Consider the following 14,254-nt stretch of genomic DNA (forward strand, 5'->3'; position numbering starts at 1 on the left):
TTAGCCGATGTTAGCCGCCGGCGCTGCCTGGTGTGCGTTGAAAGAAACGACGTACACCAGGCAGCGCCGGCGTAGGGGGATATGGAGCTTGGGCGTGAAAAAATGGGGCAAGTCAGGCTGAGGCAAATTTTTAGCCTCAACCCGATTTGCGCCATTTCTTTTTACTCCCAACCCCCATAGAAATGACTCCTGTCTTAGCAAAGACAGGAGTCATGCCCCCTTGCCCAATGGCCATGCCCAGGGGACTTCTGTCCCCTGGGCATGGTCATTGGGCATAGTGGCATGTAGGGGGCCACAAATCAGGCCCCCCTATGCCACCAACATTTTTTTAAAAAGACACTTACCTGAACTTACCTTAGTGTCCCTGGGATGGGTCCCTCCAGCCTTGGGTGTCCTCCTGGGGTGGGCAAGGGTGACAGGGGGTGTCCCTGGGGGCATGGGAGGGCACCTCTGGGCTCCTTCCGAGCCCACAGGTCCCTTAAGGCCTGCCTTTTACAGGCGCTAAAAAACGGCGCAAGAGCGGGCGTACGTCATTTTTTTTGACCCGCCCACTCCCGGGCGTGAATTTTGCCCGGGAGTGTAAATACGGCGCAAATGTCACGGAGTCAATTTTTTAGACGGGAACGCCTACCTTGCATATAATTAACGCAAAGTAGGTGTCCACGCTAAAAAATGCCGCAAACTCCATGGACTTTGGCGCTAGACGCGTCTAACGCCAAAGTATAAATATGGAGTTAGTTTTGCGTCGGAATTGCGTAAAAAAAAACGACGCAATTCCGGCGCAAACAGAGAATAAATATGCCCCTACGTATCTGCCTAAACTAGAATTTGTGAGGGCACTCACACTATAGATGTTCTCAAATCACATTAAAAAAAAGAAACAGGTACAGGGGACTCTGCTGTGGATGACACGTTATTATCCATTATAAAAGTGGTACGAGGATCAGAGAACTAGGAATTAATTTTACTTTTCTCATTGTGCCTTCAGTTAGCCAGGAAGTAGCAGTATTTGATGACCAGCTCCTTTTACAGTGTGTGGTGGGTCAGTGCCAAATGCATGAAAGGCGTATCCCTAGACTGCACCTCCCTAACAGTTGTCCTCACAAAAAGGCTGTTTGTTCTGTGACAGTACACAAATAAATTAGTACCACTGAAATATTTCTGCATGTGCACATAGGCACAAGAAGCTGCTTTTGGCAGGACCTTTCAGGTACATTCAGTGAGACTTTGGTAGCTGCCCTAGTGAGACTTTGGTATATGTTTGTTAGAATGAATGTATGCGTAGCTCCCTCATGAATACTGGAGGAAAGTACGCTCTTTTTGGCATGGCTACCCCCACTTTTTGCCTGCTTTCAGTATGCTTAGACTGTTTTCACTTGGATCCTGCTAACCAGACCCAGTGATTGTGCTATCTCCCTCCAAATTTGGTTACCTTGGACCATTGTGCTCTCCACAATTAGCAAACTGGTGTCCCCTTATATGTCCCTAATACATGGTACTTAGGTAGCCAGGGCACTGGGACACCAGGGGTTCCCCATGGGTTCCCCATGGGCTACAACATGTATTATGCCACTTATGGAAGCCCATGCAAAATGTGTCTGCAGGCCTGCCATTGCAGCCTGCATCAAAAGGTGCATGCATCCTTTCACTTTAGGTCACTACACCAGGTCACTGTAAGTCACTCCTACCTTAGGTCCTTCCAGCCCAAAGGGCAGAGTGTAGGTCACTATGTGTGAGGGCATCCCTACATGAGCATAGGTGTCCCAATGAACTCCAATTCCAATTCACTGGACTTCGTAAGTGCTGGGAAGCCATTTTACCAGTTTACTGGCCACAGATGCTTGATAGTAACCTTGAGCCTGGGCATGTTTGGTGTCAAACATTCCTGAATCTTATCCCAGCACTGTTGCCAGTATTGGTTGCATGATTCCATGCACTCTGGGGGCTCCTTAGAGATGGTCCAGTTTTCTCTACCAGTCTTGCAGAGTTTGAAGCCAGCCCTGGCTGCTGCAGTCCATCAGACAGGTTTCTTCCATCCTGCTGCTTGACCATCACAGGCGGGGGAAGGCGGAACAAAGGATTGCCTGTGGGAAAGAGGCGGCAACACCTTCTCCATTGGAAATAGGTGTTACAAGGCTTGGGAGGGGTGGCCTTCCCAAGCCATCGGTTTGCTTTGAAGGGCACATTTGGTGCCCTTCTTCTATAAAACGGTTTGCACCAGACCAGGGACCTCCGGTCCCTGCTCTGACATGAAACTGGACAAAGGAAAGGGGAGTGACCACTCCCCTGTCCATCACTATCCCAGGGGTTGTGCCCAGGGCTCCTCCAGGTGGCCACTCGAGTCTGCCATCTTGAAAACAAGATGTGCAGAGGCCCCTGGGAGCAACTCAGTGGCCAGGTCAGGCAGATGACATCTGTGAACCCCTGTAATAGGTGATCACCGTGCAAAGTGACCAAACCCCCTTTTAGGGATATTTAGGGACTCCCTTGCGGGTGGGTCCCAAGATCTCATATGCAAGACCCCATCAGGTCTCCTTTGCATTTTTTATTTCTGCTCCTGGCTGCCGGAACCACAACTGGCACTTCAGGAACCAACAAGACTGCAACTCTTGAGACGACTTCACCTTGCAACATTGTTTCCCTGGCTCCTTCTAGCAATTGCAACATTTCCCTGGCTATGCATCCTCTGGGGTCACCAAAACTTCAGCTGCACCAAGAAGTAAGAAGGAATCTCCCTTGGAGTGATGGAGTCACTCCCCTGTATCCGCAGGCACCTACAGCAACGATGTTTGGCTGTGTGGATCTGCTCTCCTCTGGAACTCTGTGGATCCTGCATCACAGGTTGTGGTCTGGAGAGCTCCCCTTGGTCCTCTCTGCCTGCTGTCCATCTTGGTAGATGGTGTGCCCTTGCCTCTTCTTTCAGTACAGTACCCCTGTATACCATGACTCTTGCAGCAACCAAGGCGTGTTCTGTCTTGTTCCAATGGATCTTCAGGCTTCAAATAGCCCCTGCCTCCAGCCCTTCATCCTTGCAAGGACAGTTTCTCCTCTGCTGCTCTAAGGACGTCGGACTCCTCTCCAGGTGTGCTGATTGGGCCTCACTGCACTTACTGTGCCTGCTGCCAGTGTGCTGCCTTTGGGGCTGCGACTGCTTCTGCTAGCTCTTCCGACTGCTGAGGGTCAGCCCGGACTTCCCTCCAAGGGTCAAGTCCCCTGGACCTTGCTGGTCCTCCTCAGCTTAAAAAACGTATTTTGCCTCCTCTTGCATTTATCAAGGCTTGTTTTTTGTTCTCCGAACCAATGACCATCTGCAACCCAGTGACCAACATGTGACATCATCTGCACTGCTCCAAGGACTCCTCTGAAGCTCCTGGGCTCCACAGCTGATCTTATCCTGCTCCCGTCGACCCGGATCTCCATCTAAAGAAGGTGGGTAGTGGCTCCTGCCCCGACTGGAATCTCCATCATGGACTGTACTTGGTCCCCTTCTTTTTCAGGTTCTCTTCATCCAGAATCCACCTTTGGGTTCCTCTGGTCTGGTCCTGTTCTTGCACAATCCATTGTCTCTAGTTAGTCCTTGGGAAAACCAGGTACTTATCTCTGCTCTCCTGGTCACTGGTGGTCACTAAGGTACTCACCTCTTGGGGTACCGAGTCCTCCAAGCTCCCCTGTAACTACTCCACATCCTTGGGTGGGGGACTTTAATTTGCATTCCACTATTTTGGTATATGGTTTGGCCCTCCCCTAAGGCCCTAGTTATGTTTTACAATTCGTGGCAATACTTGTTGTTTTCTATGCTAATTTCTTATTATTATTGTATGTATGTATAGTGTTTAGTTACCTCCGGTTGGGGGGACTACCTACAAGTTATCTAGTTTTTATGTTCAGTGTTACTATAATAAAGTACCTTCATATTTGCAACACTGTGTGGTTCCTTTCAGGTGTGATAAGCTGCTGTGTGACTTCTGTGGTATTGCAAGTGCTTTGCACTCCTCCTAAATAAGTCTTGGCTGCTCATCCACACCTACCTCTAGCGAGTCCTGGCTTCCTAGACACTGTCTTCATTCACTAATAGGGGTTTCCTGGACTTGGTATTAGGTGCCAACACCATAGGTATCCACCAAACACCAGGCCAGCTTCCTCCAAATACCTTAGAAGTTGTTGGGAATTATCTAAAATTATTTTACTAAATGTAAAATGGGAAACATGTGTGTCCAAGTACAACAGATATTTACTTTCAAGAATCCCTTGATGAGCATTAACCAGTATTGTGCATCATCTGTGAAGCAGTCCATCACTTTCATGTACAGGTGTATCATTTTAGGAAACATTATGAAGGGAATAAGATTAAAAAATGAATACTTTAAAACATGAAGAGATAAAAAGAACAATAAATGTAGCCAATTGCAAGGCAAGGCACTTTGGTGGACAGCATAATGGCAGCTTTAATCTTGAATTGTTGACATTAATCAGGTAAAATATCAACACAAGATGACGGGAAAAAACACACCCAATCGGAAGTTAGGTATATTACAAATTTGAAAAAAACAATTTCCAGCAGGACATACTACAGATGAAGAACTATATGTTTTAGGAACTGGGACAGAATACAGAGTGAATATAGCCTTTGTACATGGGACCTTCATTTCTTTATCCTATGTTTGTTCACCATTTTTGTATGATTAATACAAGGATAAATGATTAGCAAGTGCTTGTGGTTCATAGATGAAATAATTAACAAAAATGTTAGGCATTGTTTCTGTTTGCATATGCCAAATGTGAGAAATATTCTTAATATTTACAGATTTAGATCTACTTTAGATTACTTATCTTTCTTATATGTCCCTTATATTTTCAATTACCCATTAATTTTCTAAGCTAATAGAACTCACCTATAATATAGTTGCACTTTAGTCTGTCTCTTAGAAATTATCATTATTTTTAAAAATATATTTTCTATTAAATGGATAATGAGGGAAGCAGTGACAGTCTAACCTTGATGGTGAGTATGGCTAAGCAAATTATTTCCCAACTTATTTACTTTCATAACTATATGGATTATAAAATGAGCTAATCCTACAAAAACAACAACATTCCAGCAATCTACAGTGGTATGTGGGAAACTTTGATGTGCATTTTACTTTATTATGATAGTGCCCAATGTGTTGGATGTACAAAAAAATGAACTATTCAGTTTGATGAACAGTCTTCTTGTTCTTTTCATTTCAGAAACAATTATTTCATGATGCTCATAATTAAATTGTTTTAGTCTGTTCTAGAATTAGGTAAGAAGGAAGTCTGCAAGGATGATGAGTGCCTGGGTGTCTTAAGATCCTTATACTGAGACTGTCTACCCCCCAATGCTTCACTTTGCCAATGAGGATCAAATGTGTTCTGAGCCACAGATGTCACATTGTGATGAGGTATTTTGATGTTTTTAGATAACTGTCCCTAGGCAGAATTTTGTGCTGAAGGTTTCCCATTCACTCCACCCTTGTGTTGATAATTAGCAAAGATAGTTTTCTGAAGCTCTGAGCAAAGTGGGCAAATTCAGGGATTTCTTCTTCCTTCTCTAAATGTACCATGCTCTGTATTTGCCCATTTACTGTGATCAGTTGTGGTAATCCTTTTATTATGTTGTGATTCTTCCCACCATTAAGGCTGCTTCTTCTTCATTTAGAGAGCTCATTAATGCTTTAGATTTTTATGTTTGTAGTGCTTTCCTGGTGTAATGTGATTCATTTATTTATTTATTGTTTTGTGTTCTATTTTCAGTGTCAGGCCTCATTTACTTTTTTCAGCAAGTGAAATATTTCAGAAGCATGGTGTAACAAATATAAAGAGGGCATTGTATTAGAAGTACAATTCATTCTGGGGTACGCTTCTTTTTAATAATATTTACATTTCATGTATTACTAATGATGCTCCTATGTCTACTTTCTTGTCTTCTGAAAGTCTTGTATATTGCAAAATAATATTCTGAAAATATAATTAGGCAGTGACAAAAGAACCATAGGGGCTTGATGAACATGTCAAGTGTTTGTAGGTCAACCAAACACCAACTACTCAGGAAAGAACATATTTTAATCAAATCATTTTTAATTGTTAGGAAAACATAAATGGCATAGGGCTCGTAGCTTTCCATAAAAACAGTGGTATAAGTGAAGATTCAAGAGAAGTCATAACCCTGACAAAATTGGTCTTCTTGTCGTTTCAATGAATAACACTTTTGATCAATAGTGTGGACCTCTAACATTTATCTTTAACCTCGTTATTTAGTCTCTCGACAGTCACTGCAAATGTGTACAAACATCACAGGCCACTGAATTCCTCTTGGGCAATAATGTTCACACAACACAATTTAGATCAATCACAAAATGTTCTGACATTTATTTTTACTTTTACCATGCCTTTAATTTCAGAACTCACCTGCAATGAACTGATATTGGTCCATCCTGACCAAACTGTTCTTTTGTTTTATGAACTTGACCAATAAAATCAATAAATCCTTCCCCAGACTTTGGCACTCCTTGTTCGGGCCAGTCCGTGAACTGGAATTGCCTTACGGTTCGGGACTGACCATCCTTTAACGAAAAAAATTCAAGGCAGAAACATATTGTTAGAAGAAATGGAAATAAATGAGCAACAGCTGAATTCACAATAACCATTAACTAAAGCAGATGCAGGGCTGAGTCCACTGGCTGAGACCCAAGCGTTTATTTCTGTTTCCGCCCGTTCCTTTCCGTATTAGTGTAAATTATGTTTCACCACAATCATTTCACACTCCATAAACTGGTTATAATGTAAACAGGCTTTGTTTTAGCTTTTTATTAATTCTATAAATATTAAAATATGTTGGATGAACTTAGTGTCATTCATAAAGTACTTGATATTCATCTGCACACAACGCTGAGCAAAAAAAAAGAGTGTGTGCAATGATTCTAGGATGGATTAAAGGAAAAACTCAGAAATGTTCAATATCAACAGACCCCATAGGAGTCTTCTAAATTGTATTTGGCTGTAGAAACCAATGACCTAAATATATGGTTTCCAGAAGGGTGTAAAGTAGATTTATTTGCCCAGCTGCCCTTGCTTGTTAATTATTCCATAGACTTGGAAAGTGGAGGGTGGTAGCTGAACCTGTCAGGAGGTGCAGAGTTCAATAATCTGGCTTTCACACTGTTGCTACCATCTGAAACAACTTTGGAATATCCCATTAATACTCTGCGAAGAATGGTGGACAGTGATAGAAATCTTACTACACAGATCCTGCTGTAATAAAAAACTTGAGGATATGCAAGACATATTTAATGCCAGATAATGATAGCTAATTACAGGCTTGGAATTATATTTTGGTAATACATTTAAGTAACATAACTTACTGGCATATTTATGCAAAATGAAAAAGTAATGCTAATTGTAACTTTTGCATGAAATCACCTGTGTCAGATCAAAACTGAGAAATTGCTGGTTAAAGTTTATATGTGCATGAGAAAGTCAAGACTTTTGGAAAGTGCAGTAGTTTTTCGAGATCAATCTAAAGAACCACAGGGAGAAATATCAATACATATTACATGTGATAACACATCATTTTGGTTGCACCATCATGCGCTAGAAGAGTGACAAAATAGTGCAATTGATAATACATATATTCTGTGCTTTAACCTTATTAAAGTAAAGTGGAGCATATAAATTGTATTACTGAAGGTGCATTCACAGAAAGGGATTAGAAATTCATATATATGTGTGTGTTCTAAGTTTGATTTTAACATACTGATATATAGTACTCATGCACATTTATGCTCATGTTGTCTGATTATGGTATTATGATGAAACTTCATATAATCGTGTTTCATTTTTAATTCTTGTATTCTATTTATAATTGCAAGATGCACTTATAACCACGTATTTTGTGTGCATCGAATGCCATGTTGAGTTAGCATAACCATAGGCCTGAAACATGTGATTTCCTAATTCTAACCTTCAACGTGGAGTTTTGCTCGCTTTGCAATAGTCTTTCTTTGCATATGCGTTTGTGAGGGTGTACAGTTAATGAAAGGTATGTTGTATGTATTTAAGACAGTGGGGTACGGGAGGACACTGTGGCAAGAACAAACTCAAAAGAAAAGACTCCTGCTTGTGTACCACAAACCAAGAGACTTTCAAGGCGGTCCTGATATCCAATTCGTGGGATGTGAGATTCAATGGGAGTTGCCAATTTCAACAATGCAGGGAAGATTGAAAACTACTGGTGTGGATGATGTAGCCTTCTCAAAGGTTTTGTAGGTTTATTTGGTATTCACCTAGTTAGACAAGAGCAGATTCCCTTGAGACTTGGAGGGGTACAGGCATTCCTTCTCACAGGCATTCTACTCTATTCCTTTGTGTAGCCTTACGCCACACACCACCTCTCTTTCAGAATCAGAACTTCTACTCATGTTTCTGCTATGCTGACACCTTCCTTCAGTTTGGCTTTCAATTTGTAATAAATCTTTGAATGTTATCCTCTGTCTCCTGGATTTAATGTGTGACCAAATGGGCTACACTGCTAATTGATTTGAAGGGGTTGTTTAATTTTCCTTCACCTGTCAGATACCACAAAAAATGTCAGTTGGAAAAAGAGAGGCAAAAATATAGACCCGAGCATCATCAGATGCAAACATCCCTTTAATCTCTAGGCATACATTTAAGGATAACTGATTAGAAAACAATCTGAGATGAAACGGGTGAATACTAACATAAGAATAGCAAATTGCATTGCCAAGTACCTGAAAAACTGTTTAGTTTGTTAATGTATTCTCATCAAAAAATATTGTATGTCAAACTCTCCTCTAGACAAAGAGCGCTCTGGAATTTATGCTTTTTTGGTGAAAATGCACATGTCCACAATACCTCATTAATAGGACTTAAAATGCAGATACTGATCAGACCACAATATTTATCCCTTCTCAGCTTGAAAGATAAGAAATAAGGCAACAGAATAGGTTGGTTGTAGATAAAATCCATTTAGAGAGTAGTCTGTTAACATTAAATATCATTTTTCTCACTGTAAACTTGACACACAATTGCCTTTTCCCTAAGAATGCCTATCAATAAAGTTAAAGTTAGAATAACAAAAGTGTCTTGCCTCCGTGCAAGTAAAGGAATGCCCACGTGAGATTGTGCTGGTGCATATTAAGTGCCAGTGCAATCTGTATACATACAAGGGGCCACACAAATGTTTGCAGTAAAAAGTGGCAAAGTGGCACATATTACCATTGCTCACCTTTGGCACTTTCTATAATGTGGCCCTGATGCATAAAGGGGACAGGTGACATATTATCAATACCATTTGTTTTGAGGTAAAATCACCAATGACTTTGGTGTGATGTGCAGTTAACTTAGCACTAGAGAGTTAGGTTTTGTAGAGGTACTTAAAATATTGTATTGCTGCAGTCTATCCTGGGCATGGATGAGAAATTGTTCCGATCTATATGATCTTCACACTGTACCCCTTTGTACAAACCACAAAATGAAGATCTACACTTTGTGCCTTTTCCTTGTCTTTGCTGTGCGATATACAGGTTTAAAGCAATTGTTCTGCCAGAGCGCTGCTGTTGGTGTCTTTCTATGCAGTAAGCTCAATGCTTGAGTTGTCAATCTTGAGACGTGCACAGGCGCTTAACAATCAGTAACTAATCATTGTGAGAAACACATGCTTTTTCTGAATATCAGCAAAGACATATGCAAAAATAAAAACAATAACTGACAAACTGAATGGTGTTCCAACAACACTGTGCCTGTGTGAGTGTCAGGTAGGTGGCAAACTACAAGATGTTGTTGCAACAAGTAGTCCCTATTTACAGTTCACCCAACTTGTCCTTAAAGATGTCATTCTCTGATGGGACGATTTCATGGTGAGCTCAGTAAAGCCCACGTGAACGGCAAGAATGCTTTGGCTTCCTGAACAAACACGGTCATGTACATGACATGATCATAAGATGAACATGATTACTCTTTCTTGCCTTTTTCAAATATTGTTTTTAGGCTACTGAATCTGTTTCCAAAAACCGTGGATTTTTGTTTGCTGTTATTGGGCAGTGGAAAACAGCAGTTTGTGGCTTTTAAACGAATTGCCACAAATTGTAATGTGGATACTACCCTTCTTTCCTTCTGACAATCCTAGAAGTATGTATCATCTTGCATGATAAGAGAAAGAGTATCTGGCATCTCATCATGCTTTTAAATATCACCTGGAGCACCCAGACAAGAAAGGGCAACACAACTAGAACCAAACGCAAAAGCACTTCAGTTGGCGAATCAAACCTTGGATTTGAAATGTTTGTTTGCGTTACCCACTTTGGCCCTCATTACGAGGAGCACCTCCAGCCGGTGACAGGTCTCAGTCTGCCATCTGGATTATGAGGCTGCAAACCGCTTTCCTGGCGGTCAACCCGCCACGAAAAACCTGGCGGTCACGCACGCGGTAACAGGAATCTTTATTCCTGTCTCAGACACACATACACACATGTCAGCACACATCCCCCCACCCGTACACACACTCACACACACCCCATCGCCCCTTCACACATGTATGCATACACATACACACCCATTCAGCATACGCATACATGCAATCAGACACACCCATTCACTCCCATTCATCAACACAGACACTCCCATTCATGTGCACATACAGATATGCATTCAGCACCCCTCCCCCTCCTCTGCAAACATGCACACAGGCACCCAAACACACACCATGCCAGAAGGACTCCACCAAGCTGTATTATGGCTTGTAATACAGTGGGTAGAGTCCTTCTGACGTGGCAGTGCCGGCGAGGGACTTGCCTCTGCAGTGCCAACAACCAGAACAACTGCTGGCTGCTTTCCGCCTCAATAATGGCAGAAAGCAGCCAGCACTCGTAATATGGTGGTCTGCTGACTGCCAGCACTGGTGGCCGTCTGGGGCGTTGGCCTTTGGCGGTCAGTGTACTTGACCACCAAAGTCCAAATGAGGGCCTTTATCACAATTTAGATTTGATTGCACTTTCACTGAGTTTTTCCAGTTGTATAGTGCATACCTTTGATAAACATGTACATATCCTCGACAAATGTGTATTTTATGTCCAGTTTCAACCTTCCTTTTTTCAAAACCCTTTTCAATATCGGTCCAAAAAATAAATCAGGTGTGTTTTTTTTTTAGGTCTAATACAACTGAACAATTAATCTTAAATATAATATAAAGGAATAATCATTTGCAGAACATCACACAATTTTTATGATGGTTTATAAAACATTTTCAGTGATGGTTTATGAAACATTTTCAGTGTTATAAAATATTTTCAGGTTTATCATGATGCTACATAATTTTCACCTTCTGAACATCTATTAGAGATTCAAGAAGGCTAGAGGTGACGAGAGATAAAGCCATTGGTGTGATGAGGCTTTTGGTAGACTACCTAGGATGTTTGTGGGGCGCACATTTGTTATAGCCTTCAAAATGCCCATCTCTAGGGGTGCAACTCTCTGCACTGATATGGAGAAGTGTACCATGCTGATGTACTTCATTTTTCCTTACCAAGCATGAGCTTTTTCACTAGCCATCTTGCCCACTGTGGGTTCTCTACTTTTTTGTCTCTAAGCCAATATAGGACAAAGGTCTGCTTTCAAAATGGTATGCCTTAGACATACGCCCCCACCCATAGTCCATACTATATGTGTTCGTTTACCAGCCCACGCTTAGGGAAAGACTGACCATTGGTGCATCTAAAAGTCTTTACCCTGGGCACAAGAATCTGTCAATCTTCCCTGATATAAAGTTGGTTTGTCCTCCATAATTAGAGCCCTAAGCTTCCACAAAGAATATATGTGGTGATTTAAAGAAAATGGCAAAATATGATATATCAAGACAAAAAGATGATGGACAGAATGATGAACATTGTCAAACATTCACCCCCAGTTGCAGATCTGGGTTTAATCCACCATTTCTTTGCTCACCCCACCCCCCCCCCTTCGCCAGTTTGGACCAAGGCATATGCAAATCAGTCTTCATACTGCTCCCTGTGGGAACAGTCCAGCCTGAACTGCCAAGCCAGGTCCTTCCTGGACTGGAAACAAGCATCCTGGCACCAGTTTTGGGGTCTCACCCCTCATCAGCAAGGCTAGCTTGAATCCAGTGGCACAGTGAGCATGGGACCTCAGTCTAGGCATACCCTTCCCACTTAGGGCAACTATAGCAACACAAAACGATGAAGGACGAAATGCTGAACATTGTCAAACATTCTACCCCAGCCACAGATCAGGGGTGATGTGGCGAGCAAAATAACAATGGATGAAACCCAAATCTGTGACTGGGGGTCAGGGTTTGAATAGTTTTAAGACGCTGTCCATCACTTTTTTGAGTTTTACCATATAATATATGGCAGAGAGTAGAGGATGACACATGTGTATGCAATGTGATTGGTATTTAGAGAATTCATATTCAGTCCTTCCAAGAATGAGCACTGCTGTAGAACAAATGGCAGACTGAAAACAATATGCAGTACTATCCGCAGACCTACCTAGTAAACAAGTTACTATAGTTTTGAGTGCCTGGCTCATCACTGCACTTGAATCCACATTCTGAGGCTAGTTGGGGCTTTCCAAATTTGCCATGGCTTTCAAGTTCTCTAAAAATTGTAGGGACCTCAATCTGTAGGTGTACATAGTCACCTATGGAATATACACCCTTGCGAACAATTAATAGCCAACTCCTACCCACCTTTAAAAATAAAGCTGAGAAAGAGGGGTCTTACTAGGTCCGGGAAGACTGTTGTACAATGTTATGTGTTTTGAGCATGGTAGGATCTTTGATGGGACCCAGCATTCTGCCAGCGCTTGAAACAGAGAGTTGCCAACTCGTTAGGATCAATTTCTTGTATTAGTCTGGATCTTTGAAGAAATATTAATGCATCAACCAAGAGCGACTCTGAAAATTGCCTTTTCTCTTCACATGCTGAGAAAAATCAAAGATTTAGGTGGAATGACTGGTACTGTGGTCTGTTCCTTAGAAGGAAGAAACTGTTCTAGCTTGTTCTAGGTGGCAGAGGCCTGTAGGAGACATTCAGGGAATTGGGGAGTATGGTGAAACTGCATTGTCCTATGTTCACCCACACCTCCTCTGACATTGTGAGAGTGCACATCACCATCCCTTGTAGTCTACACTAGGTTTTCTACCTTTCATTGTAGTGCATGGGGTAAAGTTACATTAGGTAGGTTAAGCTGGTGGCCCTGATCCTAGAGTGATTTAAGCTACATTTGTCTCTTTTACTATTGTAGGGATGTTGTGGTTGAAGGAAGAGCTGCAGATGTAACATTAAGAGTCTCAGTTGTAATTTAAACTGGTGGGTTCAGTGCACATCTCTGGTATTCTGCGTGCCCATGCCTGCTAGAAAATTTGAATGACATTAATTTACTAGATACTAAGCCGCAATGTTTAGTTTCACAGTGACAGCTACCAAGTACTCCTCTTGATTATTGAAACCTATTACTGATCTTCAGAGATCTCATGGCAGAATTAACTATACACTGGACTTTAGATCTTGTAACCAATCATTTTGCACTTTAAAACCATCAGTGGGTGGGAATAAATTGTGTAAAGGACGGACTAATAAGAGCATGCATGACAAATGTTAACATTGTTTCAGATACCTTTGTGTTATTGTTTGTGGATTGTGAACATCGTAGTAAGATACCATAACACAAAGATTTCAAGGATTCCTGAAAATTAACAAAACGGTTTCTCTAGAAAGTAATTGTCCATAAATACAAATGTAATTTGCATTATTGTGTCTTGTCAAACAAGCACTGGAAAAATATTTATGTTCGTAATCCAATTACAATACATGGTAGACACCCTTCCTGATTGTTTTATAGCTCATTATATTAACTACCATACATTTCCTATGTGCAAATAAAAATCCTTTTTTTTAAACCTGATGAAGAATGCTGGGCGATTTTTGTGTTTCCTGTATCGTAATGCACATGAGTTTAAAATCTACAAGTCCTTTCAATTCATCAACGCTACTCTTAGAGAGTGACAAAGAAATTAAATTTGTTTTCCATTTGGAGTGCAACAGCATTTGAAACTATTGGCAAACAATGGTGAATGACAGGATCTATCACATATACTGGTCAAAAAACACACACTACCTTAAAACTCCGAGAACATGCGTAACATCATCACACCAAATTCTGCAGATCTCTTTACTAGAAATAAAGTTTTTATAAATAT

General features: G+C 41.4%; 1 protein-coding gene across 19 annotated transcripts in view; it reads right to left on the reverse strand.

The window, feature by feature from the left end:
- Positions 1–14,254, reverse strand: part of PTPRD (protein tyrosine phosphatase receptor type D) — a 3,982,777-nt gene that overhangs the window by 16,569 nt on the left and 3,951,954 nt on the right. For all 19 annotated transcript variants that reach the window (XM_069230134.1, XM_069230131.1, XM_069230149.1 and 16 more), the window contains one exon: positions 6,430–6,584. In XM_069230134.1, the coding sequence (XP_069086235.1) occupies positions 6,430–6,584 (155 nt within the window). The remainder of the gene's footprint in view (positions 1–6,429; positions 6,585–14,254) is intronic.

Source organism: Pleurodeles waltl, chromosome 1_1 (assembly GCF_031143425.1).
Source record: "Pleurodeles waltl isolate 20211129_DDA chromosome 1_1, aPleWal1.hap1.20221129, whole genome shotgun sequence".
In the NCBI taxonomy this organism is placed as follows: Eukaryota; Metazoa; Chordata; class Amphibia; order Caudata; family Salamandridae; genus Pleurodeles; species Pleurodeles waltl.